Raw genomic sequence first — 19764 nt, 5'->3', positions numbered from 1 at the left:
AGGAGGAACATCTAGAAACCTTGACAGGCAGCCTTCCATAGGGCATGCTTTCACATTTCCACGTGACTACCTATGGGTCCCCAGTCCTCGGTGGCAGTCAGTCATTCAAGAAACAGTCATTGAATTACTTCCCTGTGACAGACACTGCACTGGGCACCTGGAGCACATTGTCTACATGCCTGGTAACTATAGATACATATTCTGAAAGATTCCACTACCACCTTTTTTTTTTAACTAAGCATATGAGGAGAGAAACCAAAATAAGAGTATCTCGTGTTCTTAGGGCATTACCAGATGCTGGCCCCTCCCTGCTCATTCAGACCTGAACCAAGTTCATTCTGCCTGAACTGAGTTTGTTCACTACTATAGAAGCGCCTGGCACATAGTAGGGGCTCAGTACCTGAGAGTGGGAACATTTGCTTTCTCTAAGAGATATTCCCAGGCCCCTGAAGTGACAGACATTGGGTTTATCTAAGCTATGTGGTTAAGAGACCACGGTCTCAATAAGATTTCCAACCATTTCCCAGCTTTTACTTCCCGACAGGAAGCTTGGTGACTCCAATTAATTTCTGGGCATCTCAGGATAGGAATTCCCCTCACCCACTTAGACATTCCTCAACCCAACCCATGGCTCTATGGTGGTCTATAAACAGAGTAAACAGAGAAAGGCACTTACCACCACTTGAATCTCAAACCAGTTCCTCGCAAGGCAGTGTGGGGAAAAGAATGGAGAGTGGGGATGGACGGACTTGAGAAACAGTCACAAAGGCCAGAAGGGGGCGGAGGAAAGGCACCTGAGCCCTGAGCAGGGAACTGATGTCAAAACCACATCAAGCCGTGCTCAGGCATCAGGTGGGTTCTGCAGTCCTCTACGAAGGAAGCAGTTTTCAATCCTTTCCAGGTGGCAGAGCGGCTCATGGCAACAGTGGCACAGCACCAGGACACTGTGGCGTGTTTCGCTGTGTCATAAACTAGGAGCCATCTGACTATGCGAAACCAATACTATACGCAGGTGACAGAGACACATCCCTGAGCAAGTGTCGTCGGAGACCAAACAAGCTGCCAGACTCAACACCATGAGTGTTTCAGGTGTTTCTGTGAATATTACTTTGCTATTCCTTGATTCTTTTTCTTGTCTGCTCTTGTTCCTTAGCAAAAAGTGTCAACATTTTTGGAAAAACACATACAGAAGAAAAAACAAAAATGGAAAAAAATAAAAACCTCTGTTAAACCTAACTTTTCACTGTGAACTGGGGAAGAGATCACATGTTTTCAGCGTCACCAATGAATCAGTTCATATCAGGAGACTTTTAAGGCATCATCATTAAGAACCCATATCACTAATTAAAAAAACAGAGAGAGATCCTGAGGCCTGAGGGAACTAGGGACTTGACAGAGCACATCCAAGCCCATATTAACTAGAAATGACTTCCAGGCCAAAGTGCCAGGTAAGAATGACAAGGCTGAGGCTGCCCAAAGTGTCAGATTCAGGAGTACATTCCCTTCCCTGGGATCCTGGAATTCTGTTACTCCATCAGACAAACTCCCAATGATTCTGCCACCCCACCTCACCTGGCTTTTCAGGACTCTCCTCCCTCCCCACATTGGTACCCACTGCTGGTTACCTGATTCTCCACCAGCATGGCGATGTCCATAAACATGTCATGAAGCTCCTTGATGCTGCTCTCCAGCCTCACGATGTCCTTGTGCCGTCCCTCGATCTCACTGAGGGCTTGCTTAGAAATCTGAGAGTCAATGATCTACAACAGGCCACAGGAAGACAGACCATCAGCCACTATCCCCGCCATGGCCTCACAAACACGCCTACAGAGCTCCTCGCACCCCCTGCCTCCCCGCAAATGCAGCCCAGCCTTCACTCGCTGACTGCGTGGAGCTCCACAGTGGCCTCCCTTCCCCGTGACAGGGGCGTGCATCCCAGCTTGCAAGTCACTCACCCCAGAAGTGAAGATGGCAGGGTTTCCACTCTCCAACATCTCCTCCAGCTCCTCATCTGTGGTCTTTTTGCCAGCTTTATAACACAAGAAGGAGAGCATCAAATCTAAGATCAAAGGACACCTTTTCAAAAGTCCCCTGAAAATTAGGAATATGGTAACTTTGCCATGGGTTTTACAAGTAAAGACCATGGACTTTACAACACTCCCCCAATAGCCTCCTGACTCCTCTTTCTTCTGATTTCTCCCCTAATCCAATCCATCCTTAATACTGTCAGCAATTACCTTCCTGAAGCACATTATCTGCCCACATTCCTTCCCAGCTCAGAACATTTACTGGCCCCATTCACTACACCACAGAGTCCAAGGCCCTCAGGACAAGGAGCCAGTTCCTGGGGGAGCCCTCCCTCGATCCTTCTTAACTTCACACTGCTGACTCCCAAATGCACCCTTTTCCCAGGCCCTGGAACAACCTGCCACTCCTGAACACACCTGCTTTTTTCTGCCTACGTCTTTGCTCATACAGTTCCCCCAATTAAAGCACCTTGCACTCTGCTGGGCCCTGCATTCCATGTGACTAAATTCCTAGAGGGCATGACTTTATTAATTTCTGTATTTCTCACAGCAATTAGCACTGCACCTTTTATTTCATAAATGTTCTTTGCTCTCAAAAAGGCAGCAAAAAGATGTCATGAGTCCCCAGGAGAGCAACCGTTTAGCAAGTGTCTCCCCTCTAGGTATGAGGAAATGCTGGCTCCCACAGGAACAAAATTCCTGTGTCCCCCTTCAGCCTAAGACGCGGCATCGAGGATGTGCAGGTGCTATGACGCCTGTCCTGGGCTTGGGCACAAAATATGAGGTGGAACCCACAAGCAGGGGTGCTGCTCCCTCTCTTGGGGTCTCACCACTTGGGACGGACAACCACATGGCAGGAAAAAGTGAAGAGGCACAGGCCAAGCTTCTAACCTAACACGTACTGATTTCAAGCTGCCGCTGGATTCGCCCCTTGCTGCGCTCACGGAAGTCCACCTGAGCCTCGTTGTATTTGGTCATCACCTCCACAAACTTCCGGGAGAGGACGGAGTGCTGTGGGAACAGTGTCAGATGCAGTAAGCCCCCAGGAGGGGAGAGAGAAGGAAAGTCCATCACTGTTGCAGAACCCTTCCCCCACCCCCACAGAGCCTAGTCCACGACAGCACTGGACTTGGAACCAAAAGACCAGGTACAAGACTCAGCATTTTGGCTTCCTAACTTTACACCATTGGGAGAATCAGCTGGCTTTTCCAAAGCATGTTTGCAGCATCTGTTTACCTGCCCCGCTGACCTCATATAGTAATTGTGGGGCCAAAGGAGATATCTCTGTGAATGTCAGAGCCCTGCTTTCTGAAGCTGCCAGACTCCCTTCCTACATCCAATACCTGCCAAAGATCCTTGAATTCTTACTCAAACTGAACTTCCCAACTTTTCTTGCTTCTAACCAGATGCACTCACTCAACAGCCCTGGGTGCCTAAGCTCAAATCTTCATAATAAGTTTTATTCCTTGCCCACCTCTCAGCATCAAGCCCAAGTGGTTTCTCCTTTGGAAAATCACCAATATTTATAGTTTTTTCAAACCCACTACTACTATGCAAATTCAGACGAAAATCATTGCAAAAGTCCAACCAGGGACACACCTGTCTCTTGCCTCTTCCTGACTCTGATCCAGCTTTCAAATGGCTACCAGATTATCTTCCTAACAGACTGCAGACTGAACTAAATGCATACAGACTACTTGATCAGATCAAATTCCCTAGGCCAGGAGTCAAAGACCTCTGCAATATGGCACTATATTCTCTACCAAAAACTCAACGTTCTTTTTTCTCCAGACAGGCTGTTCTCTTCATGTCTGCCCCTCACCCCCACCCCCATCACTGCTGCTACACACACACAGACACAGACACACACACACACACACACACACACACACTCAGACACACGGCTTCTGCCTCCACGCTTCTACCCTCTAAGCCTGTCCATGTTGGCACTCTTGCCCATCCAAGGCCCAGCCTCCTCTGCCTACCCCCAATTCTTCCCAAGACCTTTGAGTGCTGAGAGCACCATGCATTTGATTATGTCTTCTTACAGTGCTCTCCTGTTGGGTCTTATGTAACAGTTTCCTTATGCTACTTGAACAGCATGCCAGGTCTTTAAGGACAAGGATCATATCTTTAATGACCGCTGAAGAGCCTAACTCAAAACTGTACAACTAATGACCAACAATCTTTAGAGAGAAGACTTCAATTTCCTCACGTATAAAACAAGAAGACATACTAAATCGTAAGATGTGCTCTGGGGAGCCTTAGGAAGTTCTTCAGGGGCCTCCTCGGAGGAGAGTGTGAGAGAGGAGCCAAAAGGACTGGACTCCACCCCTATCCCCTGTTTCAACCCGGGCAGCTCCCCTTTACCAATTCTTCGACATGAGTTCCAAATAAGAGTTGTATTTAAAATAAAATAAAACAAAAGTTTGGACTAGATGGTTTAGACCAGGGAAAATCCTACCTGGGATTTCCGAATCCGCAGGTCTGCTGACGACCGGACCTCGTCTTCTTCAATATGCCTCTCCATGCCTGGGGAGAAGAGAAAGGTTATTCTAGCAGCATGTCTGCTGCTCTCTTTCAAGAAACACACTTTTCCATGAGAACCTCCTTGCTCACTCTCACACACCCAGCCCACGGAGATGTAACAATAGGCAGGTACAATCTCAAAAGGTCAGCTCACATCTGAGTCACAGGACTTGCATTCCACACCACTCACTACTACCAGGTCTTCTCTGAATGTATCTTAGCACAGTTGTTACTAGCATGAGTCTTTGTCACCAAAAGACCTAGGCTCGAATCCTTGCCCTGCCACTTACTAGCTATGTGACTTTGGGAAAGCCACTTAATCTCTCTAATGTTCCTGTTCTCTAATCTGTAAAATGGAATAAACAACAGTGCCTCCCTCACAATACTGATGTGAAGATTAAATGAGAACGTACATAGTGTTTGACACAATGGCAGGCACATACTGCTATTATTGGAAGCTCTTACTGATCACCTCCAACTCTAGCCCCATGAAAACAGGCATTGTGATTTGTTTTGGGGGAAGAAATGACAAATCGGGCTGAGCAATGCTCCTTTCAAATCGGGCTGAGCGTGCATTCACCAAATACAACTGGGCAGGAATGCAGGCTACAGCCAGGGAACTAAGAAACCTTTTGGGCCCACAGGGGAATTGAACCGCTGACCATGGCTTCACTGAACAATGCTCTAAATTGAGCGGGTGGGGTTGGGGGTAATGGGAGGGTGACATACCAAGAAACATCTGTAGACTGAATAATATATCTGCCATCTATAGATCTCTAACATTATTGTTCATATGTATGTAAGTGCTGGGGAAACAGGACCAGTAAGAGAAAGAGTAGAGGGACTAAGTTAAAGGACCATGTCACACAAAGACTCAGAGGCTGAAAGTGCACTTTATTCCTAACTTCAATTCTGGACTCCTTCAACTACAGTCATGATTCAGGAAAAGGTAGAATTTCTAGGTCATTCCAGGGAAAGTGCCCAAACCACAAGGAAATATGGAACAAATAGGGTCCCTTCCATCAGCATGAGTTTCAGTCCAGAAGAGCTGGACCCTGTGGATGGGAGGTGGAGGTGGGGAGGCTGTCCCCTCTGTTCCCTTCTTACTCTTCAGTTTATTCCGGACGTTGTTGGCCCTTTTCTTGATCTCAGTCGTGAGCTGCTCTAGGTCATCCTTGGTTTCTGGATAAACGAAGGCAGGGGGAATCAATTAGAAGAGACTGGTTGCTTTACGAGCTACGATATCAACAGAGGAGGGGGGAGCCTTCTCAGGTGCCCATGGTCCAGAGTATTATCGATCCCAGTCTGCTCCCCAAACATCTGTCATTAGAATCACACAGAGTTTGTTTTTAAAAGGCATTTCCGGGGGCTGGCCCCATGGCCGAGTGGTTAAGTTCGTGCGCTCCACTGCAGGCGGCCCAGTGTTTCGTTGGTTCGAATCCTGGGCGCAGACATGGCACTGCTCATCAAACCACGCTGAGGCAGCGTCCCACATGCCACAACTGGAAGGACCCACAACAAAGAATATACAACTATGTATCGGGGGGCTTTGGGGAGAAAAAGGAAAAAATAAAATCTTTAAAAAAAAAAGAAAAAGGCATTTCTGGGGCTGGCCCCATGGCTGAGTGGTTAAGTTTGCATGCTCTGCTTCGGCGGCCCAGGGTTTGGATCCTGGGCGTGGACATGGCACCACTCATTAGGCCATGTTGAGGCAGAGTCCCACATGCCACAACTACAATATACAACTATGTACTGGGGGGATTTGGGGAGAAAAAAGCAGGGGAAAAAAAGGCATTTCCCAGGCACCCCATCTCAGACCTATAGAATAAAAACACCCAGGGTTGGAGCCCTACACTCTGCCTTTTTAACAAGCCTTCCCAAGTAATTCTCGAGCACACGCAATTTTGAGAACCTGGCTTTTAGAGGAAATGGTCTGGTTTACCATGAGGGTTTCAGCTCAGAAGGCAGAACAGGGTCTTATGGGACTTCTGAGGAAGAGAGATTTCAACCAAGGCTCATCAACTTAGAATCAAGCAAATATTTATGACATACCTACTGTGTGTACAACGCCACCCTAAAATGTGAGGAACGAAATAAGTATTAACTACGACCACTCATTCAGAAACCATCCTTTGGCGCCTACTACAAGTCTGGAACTGAGCTACAGACTCAGACCTCAGAGCAAAGATACAGATCCTGCCTTCAAGCTGTTCAGGGTGTACTGGGGGACAAAGGACACAGTTCTAATATAAGTGCAGAGTAAAGTGTGAGTTCTGGTCGAGGCGGGCATGGGGTGGTGATGAAGAGCCCCGCGCACAACCTGGAGGGATCTGGAAAGGCTTCTAAAGACAGATGATAGTAGGACTGCATCTGGAAGAAGAACTAAGAGTTAACGAGGTAGAAAGGAGACTAAAAGCTGAGTCTTAGGGAGAAGGAACAATACGTAAAAGACATGAGGAGACAACAAGCATTTGGGGAACAGCCAAATTGAGTCTGGCTGCAGTGCAGGTCACATGGGGAACGATGGCAGGAGAAAAGAGTGGAGAGGAAGCCAGAATGTGACCAAGACAATTCCCATATGCTCTGCTAAAACATCCCAACTTTAATCTTAAGGTAATAGAAAGCCACTGAAAAATTTAAGGAGTGAAATGACAATATCAAGCTTATTCCTTGCCTTTAAGCAACCTAAAATATAGCCCTAGACCCTACTCTAAAAATGTGAAACAATTAGTGGGGGAAAACGTCTGCTTTGGTGGTGGTAACAAATAGGAGTTTCGGGATGGGAGGGATAGATGTGACTGTGAACCATTTTGGAACATCTCATCGGAAAAAAAATGGACTTGATGAGGTAGAACTCAGAAAGGGGGCTGAGAAAGCATTTCAGGCAGGGGAAACAGCACAAGCAAAGGTGCAGAGATGTGACAGAGATGAGGTATGTGAGAAGCAGGAAGTCAATGCTAGTCATGGGAGGGAGGAGCTGGAAGTAGAGGAAGGTTTCGTTGAATGGATTAAGTGGGACGTGAAGGGAAGAGCTGACCGGGGCTGGGCAGTGTGAGTCAGATAGGGCAAAGGAGAATGGGGGGTGGGAGGACATGTACATTGGTGTAATGTAATGCACACACTCCCATGCTGTCACAGAGGGAGGAAAACAAGGCTGGCTCAGCCCCAGTGCCAGGGATCATTGTTGGGTGACTCAGCTCTGAGTAAACACTCACTTGGCTCAGGAATTGGTGCAGACAGAATGATACTGTAGAGTTTCTTCGCCTCCTCCACATGCTCTGAGATCTTGTCAATGTTGAGCCGAGTTTCCTCGATCTATAATTAGAAAGACAATAGCCTTGTCATCAAAGAGGAAGAATAAATCCATGAGTGAGATAAACGTTTAGCAGAGCTCCCTGGGGAAAGCTGCCCACCTTCTGGGTTTGTGGAAGAAGATGATGACTGAAAAGTCTTCTGCTTCCCAGTGAGTATCCTTTCCACAGTCAGATGAACTCATCTCAACAGAGCAGTCACTGAAAATCCATACCTACTGCTCCCGGAGAGGAATACACTGTTCACCTTGGATGGGAGGATTCAGGCCAGAGCCAGGAGAACCCATAAAGAATACTCAGAGGGAAGAGTCAACCAACCTCATCAAGCAGATCCTCAGCTCTCCCTACCCCAAAAGAGGGAAGAGCAAGAGTGAGGGTGGAAGAGAGGGAGAAAGGAAAGAAGGAAAGAAACGAAAAGAAAGAAGTGAAAGGGAGGGAAAAAACCTAGAGACTGAAAAAACACAGAGAGAAGAATGAGAGGAAAAGAAAGTCAGACACAGAGAGAGAGAGAAACAAAGCAATGTCTGTCTCAGGAGAGAGCCGAGCTCCTCTGGACATACATTCTGGTGAAATGCCTCTTACTAGCTGATTCTCTGACATGTGCAGGACCAGAAGCTCGAGCACGGACTATTTCTGCATCTTTCTAAGGTTCCTGATTGTACAAGGCATGCATCATAAAATATTTTTGCAGCAGCACTTCCTTCCCAGGTAGAACACCATCCCAAGACACTGCTGCACGGGCAGTAAGTGCAGCCTCAGCTCGCTCTTCAAGGGCCCCAGCCACCCAGCACGGGGTGGCTCATGCAGTGGTGGAAGCACATGTGCAGGGAGCGGCATGTGCCAAAAAGACCTCAACACCCACCGTAAACACCGGCCCTGTCTATCTGCTTTACTTCCAGAATGGGTGGCAAGGCAACACTGCAACAATTTACAAACAGAAGTCCTGTAAAATGCCATACAGTAGGATCTTAACATCTGAGAGGAAATGAAAATACAACTCAATATGCAGCTTCCAGCATCCCTTTCTTCCAGTGAATAATTCACTCATCTTTAAAAACTTGATCATAGCTCTCCAAACTGCATAGAAAGCAGGAGAAAAAAAATTGAGTTCTCTCACCCTCGCATCGGTATTTTTGCCACTGGAGCAGGGGATGGCTCCCCTCTACAAATATATTGGCTTTGATAAACTGTAGTTTGAGAGTAGAATCACTTGCTTAATGATGTAGAATAAAATTTCAATGTAATAGTATCATTAGAGTACAAATACAAATAGAAGTACAAGCTACCCAAACATTTGTGAAGCATTTTAACAGCTGGTAACAATCCATAGTACTGTTTCGCATCAGTACCATTATTCACATGAGGAAACTAAAGGTTAAAGAGGTCAGAGGTCACATAGTTGGTGGTAGGGACAGCACTCAAAGCTCTCCAGACTCCAACTGGAACGCTTTTTCCATTAGATCTAAGACTTAATTTTTCAGCTTCTCCATACTGTTTCAGTTTTGGCAGACTCCCAAGCCTACCCAACTATAAAAAGGGCCTATGTTCTCACCTGTGAATGCTGGCAGCCTCTAGAGGTGTAACCACCTCAGAATCAGGCCCTTGGGTGACCCAGAGGTTGCTACCTTCCCCTTCCCTTCCCTTTTAGCTTTCACATCAAACACTGGCTCCTCCTACAACTCATGAAATGTCACTGCATCACATCATGTTTCCACATCCATCACATGACCGTCTTGCCAAAGCAATTACACTGAGAAAACCAGCTTTCTAGAATAAAACGTACATACCATCTTAAAATGAGTTCAACATATTTTAACACACCATAAAGGCCTTGGATTTTGCATGTTCGATGGACTGGATCTCTTGGAAAATACATTCTGGAATATTACTTCATGAACTGAAGAGCATCCTGACCCAAGTTTCATCAATGGTAGAAAAAAACACAATAGGAAGCTGCTAGGATGAGAGTGCTGGCCTGAAGCTCAGAGTCACTCCAGACATCTGAATGGAGACTGGATGTGGACAGGAGAACTAGGCCCTGGGTACTCCACCCTCAACCTGCCTGCAGGAGTCCCCAGGCCCAGGGAGCGTGTGCCTCCACTCCCACCTCCACTCATCCTCCACCCATCGTAGCTGCTCTCTTTTGCAGGTCCTCCTCAACCTCTCCATTTGGAGGCACTTCAGGGACTTTAGTCAGTTCCAAATAATGACAGAACCCCTTTAGGACTTCAGGATGGGCAACTGGCCAACCACAGAGGTTTCTTTTTTTGAACTTTGTGTCTCCGTTTTTTCTTGGAAGTGTTGGATTTCCTCAAAGGTGACTTTCTGGGTATTCCACGGTGGCAGCTACGTACAATTAATTTCCTTTTGTGCATCTGCCAGATAACCAAAGACTCATGGTGGGGGGGCGGGGGGGGAACCTTGTAGGAAATCTACAAGTGCTGAATCTATAAGCCCAAGGGCTATTTGTGTGTTTGTTTGGGGTTATTTTAAGTATACTGACATTATCCTGCACAATAATATATTTAAGAACCAAGAAACAATGTCCTTCAGAGTACTTCTGTGAGGTCGCCATCACTACCTCCCTTTTATGCAGGAGAACCCTGTGGTCAAAGAGGCAGAGGAACTCACTGGAGGCCATACTGCGGAGAGAGGCAAAACCGAGGTTTGAACCCAGGCATCTGTTAGATACCAAACCCTATCTCCTAAACCAGGTAGAGGTGCAGGAACCAACTATGGGAGGCATCTCTATCTTCTCTCCCAAGTCCGTGAGTTTTCAGCCTGTGTCAGCTTAATGTGCATGTTCGACTCACTGTTCTGTGAGATTGGCTCAGATGCCCTTCACTGAGATCTGTGCTTTATTTCTCTGTTCTCTAACCAAGGCTCCCCACAGAGAGCTTTTTACACAAGGAACGCACAAGAAACGGTGCTGATGGAAAAAACCAATCTGAACTTTTTTCTCATCACCATGCTAAATTTGTAGCAAATACAGACAGCCTCAATGCCTGCTTACCGTATGCTACTTTCCAAAATGTATTTTTCAATGACCTGTGATTAATGCAGCAATCCAGATAGTATAGTTTAAGAAAATACATTACAATCAAACAGACGGGGGTTCAAGTTTTGGCTCCACCTCTTAGCAGTTTTATGACCTTGAACAAGCCACTCCTCTCCCCTCCCCAAGCCCTGGGCCCCCTTCTCTTATCTGTGAAATGAGGATCATCATATTTCCCACCTCCTAGAGTTTGGGGGGAGATTAAATGAGATAACACATGTCAAATGCTTAACACAAAGTACATACTCAATAAAGGAGATGATGATAGTGAAAAATACAAAAATAGCCAGCAATTACTGGACATTTATTCTATGCCAGATGCTACGCTATGCCTTTACAAGCACATCTCATTTAACCCTCACTGCAATCCTAACATCAACAAAATGCTCTGCGATGTTATCAGGAGCCACCCAAGGAAATCAAGTAAGGACAGCAAGCCAACCACTCTTCACAGTGAGTGTCTGCCTCATGCAACCAATTATAATTACCACAGCATACTGATCACCATCATCTAAAGGGAGGGGCTTATTTTCAAGGCATGGATGGCCTCTTCCCTCTGGACCTAATTAGCCAGTGGAATCTAATTAGACAATGGAAAGCAGAGAAAGTACCACTTTGGAGAACTGGCAGATGATGTGGTGTAGGTAAAAGCCTTTGCCCATTCTACCTAAGAATTAACCTCTGCCTTCCCTAAGCTCTCATGTACCTTGTACCTCTATTTAGGCACTAATTCCTGCATATTTACTTACTGAAAATGTATTATGTGGCCCCATTTGGTGACAAAAGTAATGAGGTTCTAAAAGTCAAATAAATGACTCCTTTTCACAATTCACCCACTGTTACTTTTCCCCACAAATAGCATAATCTAAAGCAGTCCTTGTATAACAAGTTCTCAGTCAAGTTCTCCTCAATTTGTTTGCCTCTCTGCTTTGGAAAACAAACAAACATTGACAAGAAGGGACAGAGAGAGGTCTCAGCCGAACAAGAAAAGTCAACTCTCAGGGGTCTTAACAAGACTAGGACTAGTGTTTCAACTCTCCTTTGATGAATGAAAAGAAACAAATGATCTCAAGTTATAATGCCCAGTGAAAACGAATATTCTTGGACAATAATCTCAAATCAATTAAGTGTATTTTGGCTTTGCATCACTCAAAATTTAGTCAGAAAAACAAAAACCTTTCTAGTTACTTTAACTAAAATAATAACAGAGGGAATTCTCTACACAGAGATGGAAAGGCCGAGAAGCCAGAGGATGGTGAGGCAGTCTGGAAATTACAACAGCAGTTTGCAGGGACAAAGAGGGAAGACAGGGTCACCAGAGCCTAAGGCCACAGCCCCTCTGATGGGAGCCAGACCATGGTGGAGTTGACCAGCAGAAAGGGGACCAGGAGGCAGGGTCAACCGAGTGAAAGTTGAGGCCGTGGAGGAGACATGTCTGGGGACGAAAAGCATGCCTTCATCCCTCCTCCTTGAATCTTCTGCCAGTGCTCCACACTTGGTCAAACTTACCAACAGCCAGTTTGCAAGAGAACCTGGGAAATGAGTTCCTTGCAATATAGAACCAAACACAGGAAGGGCAGGTAGGAGACCTGAGAGCAAATAGGCAAATGACAGTCAAGGGCTTCCCGCCTGCCTATTGCAAGAGCCCAGAATGCAGAACCTACAAGCTCCCCTAGCCATCCAAGTATTTGACTTAAAGAACGAATAAAAGAGGATTTAACCTGCTAGATTTGACTTAATGCCTAAATTTCCACATTACATTCACTTTGAGGTTCTCAGCTTAAAAATCACACCTGCCTAGCAAATCCTGTGCCTTCAAGACTGCTCACCTCCCAGTTCCTCTCAGCAGGCACTGCTCCACCCTCCAAAGTTCCACAGCACTCTGCCCACACTCTACCCTCTCTCACTTCTTCTAGTACTGACTCAGATATCCCCAAGGGTTGGGCCATGTCTTGTTCCTTTTAGACGACTTGATATCCATCATTGTGCCAACCACGTGCTGTCACTCGTTAGAAGTTTGTTCAATGAATAAATAAATGAATACAAGTGACCTCAGGAGACAAGCATGCTTCATACACCACTGCAAAATTGTCTCACAGGTTTTTTTTAAGCACATCCAAAAAAAGCCACTTTAGGGGCCAGCCCGGTGGCTCAGCAGTTAAGTGCGCACGTTCCACTTCAGCTGCCTGTGGTTCACCGGTTCGGATCCCGGGTGCAGACATGGCACTGTTTGGCAAGCCATGCTGTGGTAGGCGTCCCACATATAAAGTGGAGGAAGATGGGCACGGATGTTAGCTCAGGGCCAGTCTTCCTCAGCAAAAAGAGGAGGATTGGCAGTAGATGTTAGCTCAGGGCTAATCTTCCTCAAAAATAAAAACCACTTTATAATAGCATTTTCTGAAATGTATTCCTTCATCCTTGTTAACAGAAGTTTCATGTCAGAAAGGGTTCTGTGAAAAAAATAAATGCCGAGATAGGCAAATTAAGCAGGTTTCTTTGTCACAGGACTTCTTGGAGCCTTTAACCAGTTCCTGTGCATTTTAAATCTTCAAGGGAGGAAAACAGTAGGAAGCATCTCTCAACACATTTGATCACAGATGTCTTTTTGCATCTCACACTGCCATCCATGACAAGCACTTTGACTAATCCACCAAATAGCCATCCCCCTGGCCCTGCCCTTCCTTGTTAACAGAACTCTGTGTTTGGGCAGCAACGCTGCCAGGCCCAGAGGATGAATCATGATCGGTGCCATGGCAATCCTGACAATCCTGTCCCTTGCTAAGTACACACCTTCCTGGCCTCCCCTCCAGCTAAGAGTGGCCATAACCGTGTGATTCATTGCCAGCCAATGGGCCACAAGTGGAAGTCAGCTTGGAGGATCTGGGTAGTTTCCCCCTTGATAAAAGGATTTTTGAACTTTTCTAACTGCCCCCTTTCTTTTTTCTTTTTTTTTTTTTTTGAGGAAGATTAGCCCTGAGCTAACATCCACTGCCAATCCTCCTCTTTTTGCTGAGGAAGACAGACCCTGCTAACATCGGTGCTCATCTTCCTCTACTTTATATGTGGGAAACCTACCACAGCATGGCTTTGACAACAGTGCATAGGTCTGCACCCGGGAGCTGAACCAGCGAACCCCAGGCTGCCAAAGCAGAACATGTGAACTTAACCGCTGCGCCACTGGGCTGGCCCCTAACTGCCCCCTTTCTTACTGCCTGCAATGCTGGCAGAGGGTGATGCCATACGGAATTGTGACTCTCTAGTGGTTTTAAAACATGGCACAAATTCTTTAATGCTCCTCCCACTGAGAGGTGGTATCTATGTATTGCTCTCTTGAATCCGGCAGGCTTGTGACTGCTTCCACAGGAGAAGACAGTAAAAGTGATACGCTAAATGACCTCCATAGCTGGAACACTTGCCTTGGAGCCCTAAGCCTCCATGTCTCAAACCAATGACCCTGAGTCGGTCATGGTGAGAAGCCCAAGTCACAGAAAGAGGGCAAGTGTAGATGCTCCAACTGACGGTCTCTGCTGAGCTTTCCAGAGTCACCCTAGTCCAGGCACCAGACGTTTGAATAAGAAAGTTTCTAAGAGTCCAGCCTCTGGCAGTTCAAGTCTTCCCAACTAAGGCACCAGAAAGTGTGGAGCAAAAATACACCTCTAGTGTGCCCCGTCGGAATTCCTACTCCACAGACTCCACCAGCAGTACAAAATGGTTGCTTTACACCACAAACTGCTAGGGCGATTTGTTTTATAGCAATAGACAATCAGAACAGACTCTCTCTCTCAATCCTAAGGGAAAAGTCAAGAGGATCAGAGAGATGCTGACTACAACCCCATCACCCCTAAGTCCAGACCCCTCCACATGTGAAACAATTACATATCCTTATTGCCTAGCCACAGTCACTCAAAAACATCCCTAAATGACACACCATGCAGCTGCTCAGGGTCCCAGATTCAGGTCAGAGCTCTCATCATCTTTCCCAGGGGCTGATGCATCAGCCAACTGACTGGTCTTTCCGTTTCTGGCCTTTCCCATCCTCCACACACTGCCACCAGAATGATTTTTCTAGCCCACACTCTGATCCCATTATTTCCTCCCTTAAAAGCTCCAAAGGCTCCCCATCGCTTTGCAGCGGTTCATAACTGCAGCAGGCAACAGAACCATCTAAAAGAACTTTCTATAAGTCCCAAGTCTGAGCCATTCCAGGCCCTCTGAATCAGGCATGTATACGTACAAAAAGCTCCCAGGAGATTCTGATGGTCAAGCCGAGGTAAGAACCACGAAGCCTTTCTTTACCTTCCCCTCCCTCTTCCTCCAGGCAGTAATAATGCTCTGCTGTGCTCCCACGGTACCTTGTTCACATTTCTATTATTCCGATCACCCTCATCAGATACAGAGACACCAGAGAGCAAGGACCCTGTCACAGAGAATGGTGTATCCCTAGTATTTTACACGCTGTCTGGAAGACAGAAAGCACCCATCTATTTTGATGAATGGATGAATGGATACAAAATAAACCCCTAACATCTCTGCCTTCTAAGGCAAGTCTGTTTGCTCTGAAACTTTGCCACTTCTGCTAACTAAGCAAAACAGAGCAAGGAAAATACAGACAACCGCAAATTAGACAAAAATTTGAGGTTTATCATTTACCAGACCCTGGCTTACTCAGGCAAGGAGACCTGAAAACCCAAGGCCAATTCCTTTCTGTAACGACCAAGAAGCTGGAGAAACCATTTGAGTTTTACAGTGCAAAGCACATTCTCCCAACTTCCCGGTCCTGTGACTGCATCTACACCTTGCAAATGCCTCTCGGACCAAACTGTGATTCACACTGACAGTCCTCAGCAAATAACTGCAGGCGACCTGCTTGCTCCACGCATCCAACAAGCAAGTTTAACATAAGAGTGCCTTCCCAAAAAATCTACTTAGTTACATGCTGCAGGATGTACTGGGTGTGTTCCCCGGTCCCATACAGAGGGAATCGTCCTCATTTCCCCCAGTGCTCCATTACCTTGAATGTACTTCCCACTTTCAAGGGTATTTCCAGAGCACGTTCTATAAAATAAACTTTGTGGTCTTCTTATTCATACATACATAGGGGAAGAGAATGGTGATGAGAACTACAATTTCCTGAAGACAGATTTATTGCATGTCAGGCTCTGTGCTACGTACATACTTATACTTTCTCAGTTTATTTCTAAGAACCAGCAGGTAATATGGCTATTCTTGTTTTAGAGCAAACTGGGGTTTAGAGCAGTTAAACAACTTTTCCAAAGTTATACCGTTGGTAACGGGCAGAGCTGAGACTAGACCAGGCTCTGTGGGGTCCCAGAGCCTGAAGGCTCTCTTTCCACGACCCACTCCCTCCTCTCTGCACTCTATCAGATGAGAAAGAAGGAAAGTAACATTTACCTAAGTCCACACTAAGCATTTTCTGAGTGTTAGCACCTTTAATCCCCACCAAATCTGTGGGGTAAAGATTCTTCTCCCCATTTCACAGATAAACCCACTGAGACTTAAGAATTAGGAATGAAGTTAGAGAAGCTAAGGAATGTGCCCAAGATCACAGTGGCAGAGAAGGAATTAATTTCAAAGATCATACTCTTTCCACCCCACCATGCTGTCCCCTTCTCCATGCTAAACACGGAAGGGTTTTTTTTTCCCCTAAAGGATAGAAAAGCATTTAACAAAGAGAAATAAGGAAAGAAGCAGCCCTCAAGATCTTGTTAAATCTCCAAAACAACTCTCATCCATCCAGTACTTTCCTGTTTAGATAATGCTTTCCAGATGTGTGATCTCATGTGATCCTCACAACAGCCTTGAAAGGTAAGTACCACCATTCCCGACTTCCAGAGCAGAACTAAAGCCCAGATGGGTTAAGTAACTTGACCAAGGTCAATTGCAATTAAGTGCTTAAAGATGGACTCAGACCATGTCCTGAAGGCGGAAGCCCACCATCTTCCCACTTTCCACATGGAATATTGCCTCTCAGGTTTAAGAGAAGAAGTAGAACATCATTCTTGGTGAAGATTCCTTATCTTAGAAAAGAAGTTCTTTAATGTATCTGGTTCTCCAAGGCAAGAGCGGAGGGACAAGCTATAACGACGTCAAACATCTCCTTAAGTCCACCCCCGCTACTGAACAGAAAGACATTTTCCTTCCACAATCCACACCTGGAATGACACTGAAAGTCACAAAACTCAAGTATTGTTTGATCTCACTATGACCCCCTGACCAAAAGGACAGACCCACCCATAGGGAGGGTGGGGATCTGTGGAGCGTTCACAGCCAACTTCCCAATCAGGACAGAACACACTCAAGTTCACTGTTAAACCTGGTTATACGCTAACAGATGAATAGGCGTGAACCACCAAGCCCCGCTCACCCCATTTAGACAAGAACTAGAGGATGACCCTTCCACATCAGAAATCTCAAAGATGGGAAGCACCCATGTTCTCTCTGCAAAAAGAATACAATGCCTCTTGTCTTCCTTCTAAGGAAACAAAAAGCCTAAATAAAGAAGCCATAGTATGGTGGCAGAAACTTCAGTTACTGAACTTTTTTGTGGTTTTGTCTATTTTTTGTCACTCATGAGCATATGTATTTCAGATGCTACACTGAATGTTTTATAAACATTATCCAATTTAATCCTCCTAACAACCCTATGGGGAATTATATTACCAATCCCAATTTATAGATAAGGAAACCAAGCATATTAAGAAATGTTCATTAGGACCAGCCCGGTGGCACGGCGGTTAAGTTCACACGTTCTGCTTCAGTGGCCCAGGGTTCGCTGGTTTGGATCCCAGGTGCGGACATGGTACCGCCTGGTAAGCCATGCTGTGGTAGGCATCCCACATATAAAGTAGAGGAAGATGGGCACGGATGTTAGCTCAGGGCCAGTTTTCCTCAGCAAAAAGAGGAAGATTGGCAGCAGATGTTAGCTCAGGACTAATCTTCCTCAAAAAAAAAAAAAAAGAAAGAAATGTTCACAAGATCAACAGCTGGTCAGAAGCAGGACTGAGATGTGAACCCAAGTTTACCTGGCTCCAAAGCCTGTGTTTCTGTCCAGGATACACTACCAGCTACAGACTTTCCACCACTCACTCTCTACCCTAGCGCCTTCCCAACAAGGAGCTTCAAGATCAAAGGGTACGTGAAGCTGCAGACATGGTTCTAGACGTAGATCATCTTTGCCCATGTTGAACTTCAAAAAAATACATTGGTGGTTTCTTGGTTTCTCAGTTATCACCAAAATTAAGTCAAAGGGACTGAATTTTTGGAAACAAATCTGATCTATCTGATTCACAGGCCGAAAGATGCAATGATTTTTACGCTTGTCACTGGGAGCCCGTGGTTGATTCTGTATTTAAATGACGTAATTTAGGCAAGAGAGGATATCCTTAAAATGTTGTCATGGAGCATAAGACTTTAAAAGCATCTCTTCAATTACATAAAATTTACCTTCCGCTGACTTTCTCACTAAGATTAAAAAATGCAAATCCTCCCACCTAAGTTTTGAAGAGAATCTTACTGTAACCTCTTGGTCTGGTCACTCCACCCCAGCAAAAGACTGACTTCCCTCTGCTGCCCTTGAAAGATCTGAAGTTTTTTTATTCTTTACTAAAGGAAGTTGTGTTTCCTTATGTACATTCAGGAAAAAAAAAAAACACAGGAAGGTCGCCTACCTCAGAAAAGAACTCATCCATGAAAGCTGTGTTGTCAATGGCAATCTCGACCTCATCGGCATCATCATCCTGTGTCAGCTGCTTCTGTGGGAGACAAAAGGGAGCAGGATGAGACTAAAAACACAAGGAACAGCTAACAGTATTGTCACTAAGGACCCGGAGCTCTATCTATATTAAGCATTTTTTCATATGTAATCTCCTTTAAAACTCAGAACAGCTCTGTGATGGACCAAACTCTGACGTCACACATCTGAATTTAAACCTTAGCTCCACCACTTACTGCTATTTTGCAGGGAGGCCAGGGGAGGAAGGGAGGGAGGGGCAAGTTACGAACCTCGCTGTGCCTGAGTTTCCTTACCTGTAAAACGCTGAGAATAACACTACCTACTTCATGGGGTTGTTTAAGAAATAAATGAGATAATGAATATAAAACACTTTCACACAGTGCCTGGCAAACCGGAAGTACTCAGTAAATGCTACGTTTTGTTGTTGGTGATGGTGGTGGTGGTGATGGTGACATTACTATAACTCATTCCATCTGGAAAACCTACAACAGAGAGGTTAAGTAACTTGGCCAAAGTCACATAGCTAAAATGTGGGGACAGGCAGACGTTAGCCTGTCTTTTGGATTTGGATTCCATATTCCTAACCCCTTCTCCACAATGCTCAAATGCATGATCCCCCCCATACCAGGGATCTATATTAGAACACTCTCTAGCCACAATTCCTCCAAAGCACTGGCCTCAAATCCTCACAGCAGGAGCAAAGATTTTCCTGTTTTCAGAAACCACCTGTTACAAAGGAAATAGCACTGTGTGTTGTTCCCTGTCAGAGCTCATGTTTATAAGGAAAAGGAAGCTGGCCCCCAGCTTTCTTAATCTCATTCCGCTTCGGCTGCAAAATCACAAAATGGCTATCTAAAGAAGTGCTTCCGTTCCTACCCAGCGTCAAAGGCCTGAGCTGTTCCTACATTCTTCCCAAACGCTCGTCCGAGACTACTGCCTCACTGCACATTTCTAAGCACACAGGCAGAAGTGGGTGTTAGGAGCGGAGGCCAGGAAGGGGTAAACCCCCCTGGACCTGCTTCTTCACAGCCTTCAGTGGCCTGCGGGCTTCTAGGCCAAGACATGTCACTCTCCAAGACTCCGAACTCC

General features: G+C 45.8%; 1 protein-coding gene across 11 annotated transcripts in view; it reads right to left on the bottom strand.

Annotated features, from left to right (window-relative positions):
• STX3 (syntaxin 3) overlaps positions 1-19764 on the bottom strand; it is a 42893-nt gene that overhangs the window by 9272 nt on the left and 13857 nt on the right. For all 11 annotated transcript variants that reach the window (XR_011423663.1, XR_011423666.1, XR_011423661.1 and 8 more), the window contains exons 2-8: positions 18611-18694; positions 7772-7871; positions 5664-5738; positions 4492-4559; positions 2930-3038; positions 1956-2029; positions 1626-1760 (exon numbers count right to left, since the gene is read on the bottom strand). Coding sequence is in view for 6 of the 11 variants with exons in the window: in XM_023654115.2 (XP_023509883.2) it covers positions 1626-1760; positions 1956-2029; positions 2930-3038; positions 4492-4559; positions 5664-5738; positions 7772-7871; positions 18611-18694 (645 nt within the window). In the remaining 5 variants the exon portion in view is untranslated. The remainder of the gene's footprint in view (positions 1-1625; positions 1761-1955; positions 2030-2929; positions 3039-4491; positions 4560-5663; positions 5739-7771; positions 7872-18610; positions 18695-19764) is intronic.

Source organism: Equus caballus, chromosome 12 (genome assembly GCF_041296265.1).
Source record: "Equus caballus isolate H_3958 breed thoroughbred chromosome 12, TB-T2T, whole genome shotgun sequence".
NCBI lineage: Eukaryota > Metazoa > Chordata > Mammalia > Perissodactyla > Equidae > Equus > Equus caballus.
This window is presented reverse-complemented; position numbering and strand designations above follow the sequence as displayed.